The 1,061-nt window shown below is 35.1% G+C and overlaps 1 protein-coding gene across 1 annotated transcript in view; it reads left to right on the plus strand.

Annotated features, from left to right (window-relative positions):
* The window catches only part of LOC144961969 (uncharacterized), a 3,461-nt gene extending 2,605 nt beyond the window's left edge, over window positions 1-856 (plus strand). The window contains exons 6-7 of the mRNA XM_078894974.1: window positions 263-357; window positions 635-856. Of these exons, the coding sequence (XP_078751100.1) occupies window positions 263-357; window positions 635-856 (317 nt within the window). The remainder of the gene's footprint in view (window positions 1-262; window positions 358-634) is intronic.
* Window positions 857-1,061: the final 205 nt, after the last annotated feature.

The raw sequence follows: 1,061 nt of genomic DNA on the forward strand, positions 1-1,061 counted from the left end.
GGATGCAACTCGAGAATATAACATAGGGTGTACAAATACCAAGGATTAATTCCCTTTATAAGTTTATATCAACACATCGACTACTACAGTTGTGTCTTAGAAAAAAAGGCTATGCACCTGTCTTTCTTACATTTTTCTGGTCATTTCTCGGAAAAAATAATGTCATAGACGGTAAATGAGTAAGCATTTCTTTTAAAAAAGCTAATAATCACACGGCTTTAGATTATTCAAATATCTATGTTTATTCTTTTAAATTAAACAGATAAAAGTGTGCTATATTTCACAAAGACTTTGTCTGCAATAAACCCGGAGAAGTGCCCCAATAATTACATCAGAGAAGACAAGGTCTTAAAAGGCGTAAGTAATTTATGAGTTTGGTTTTGTTTCCTTAGTCTACATAATACAAAAATTACGGAGTAAAGGATCGGCTTCTACTGGGAGATAATTTGGAAAGTTCGGGGGGAGGGGGGGGGGTGGGGGGGTTGTCTCAGTAAAGAAATGTAAAGAGATTTATCTAATTGTTAAGTTACATCAGAGTAAAAAAATACCTCCCCTCCCATTCCCCACTCATGTAGATTTATTCTCGTCTGGTAAAATACATTTTCTTTTTCTTTTCTTTCTTATTTTCCCCCAGATATATGTGACGGCCAGGAATAAATTTACTATAGACGAACTTCAGATGGCCTTCCATTATTTAGGAGCCTATAGAAGGAAGACGACGGTGGATCCAAGTCTAATAAGATCACTCAGGACAGCCTTCCCAGAGTTTCAAAGAACTTTTGCCAGGATTAAAGATAAAACTTTATCAGATAAAATGCGAGCATGGCCAGAGGACAAAGACCTTATTTTCGAATAGCCTATACAGTCCATTTCTTTTCTTTTATTATGACAACAAACCAACGTTGAACTGCATCTCACTCCCTGGGAACATATAGTCGGCCGTGGAAGAAAGTTTCGTCAAACAGTTCATATATATTTATATATTGCTGGAAAATTAAAATTGAAGTTAAATTAATTTATTTTGTTGAAATTCCAAACAGATGGTATACTAATTGTAATTC

This window comes from Berghia stephanieae, unplaced genomic scaffold, assembly GCF_034508935.2.
Source record: "Berghia stephanieae isolate SIO BIC M18660-M18661 unplaced genomic scaffold, UCSD_Bste_1.3 scaffold517, whole genome shotgun sequence".
NCBI classification, from domain to species: Eukaryota; Metazoa; Mollusca; class Gastropoda; order Nudibranchia; family Aeolidiidae; genus Berghia; species Berghia stephanieae.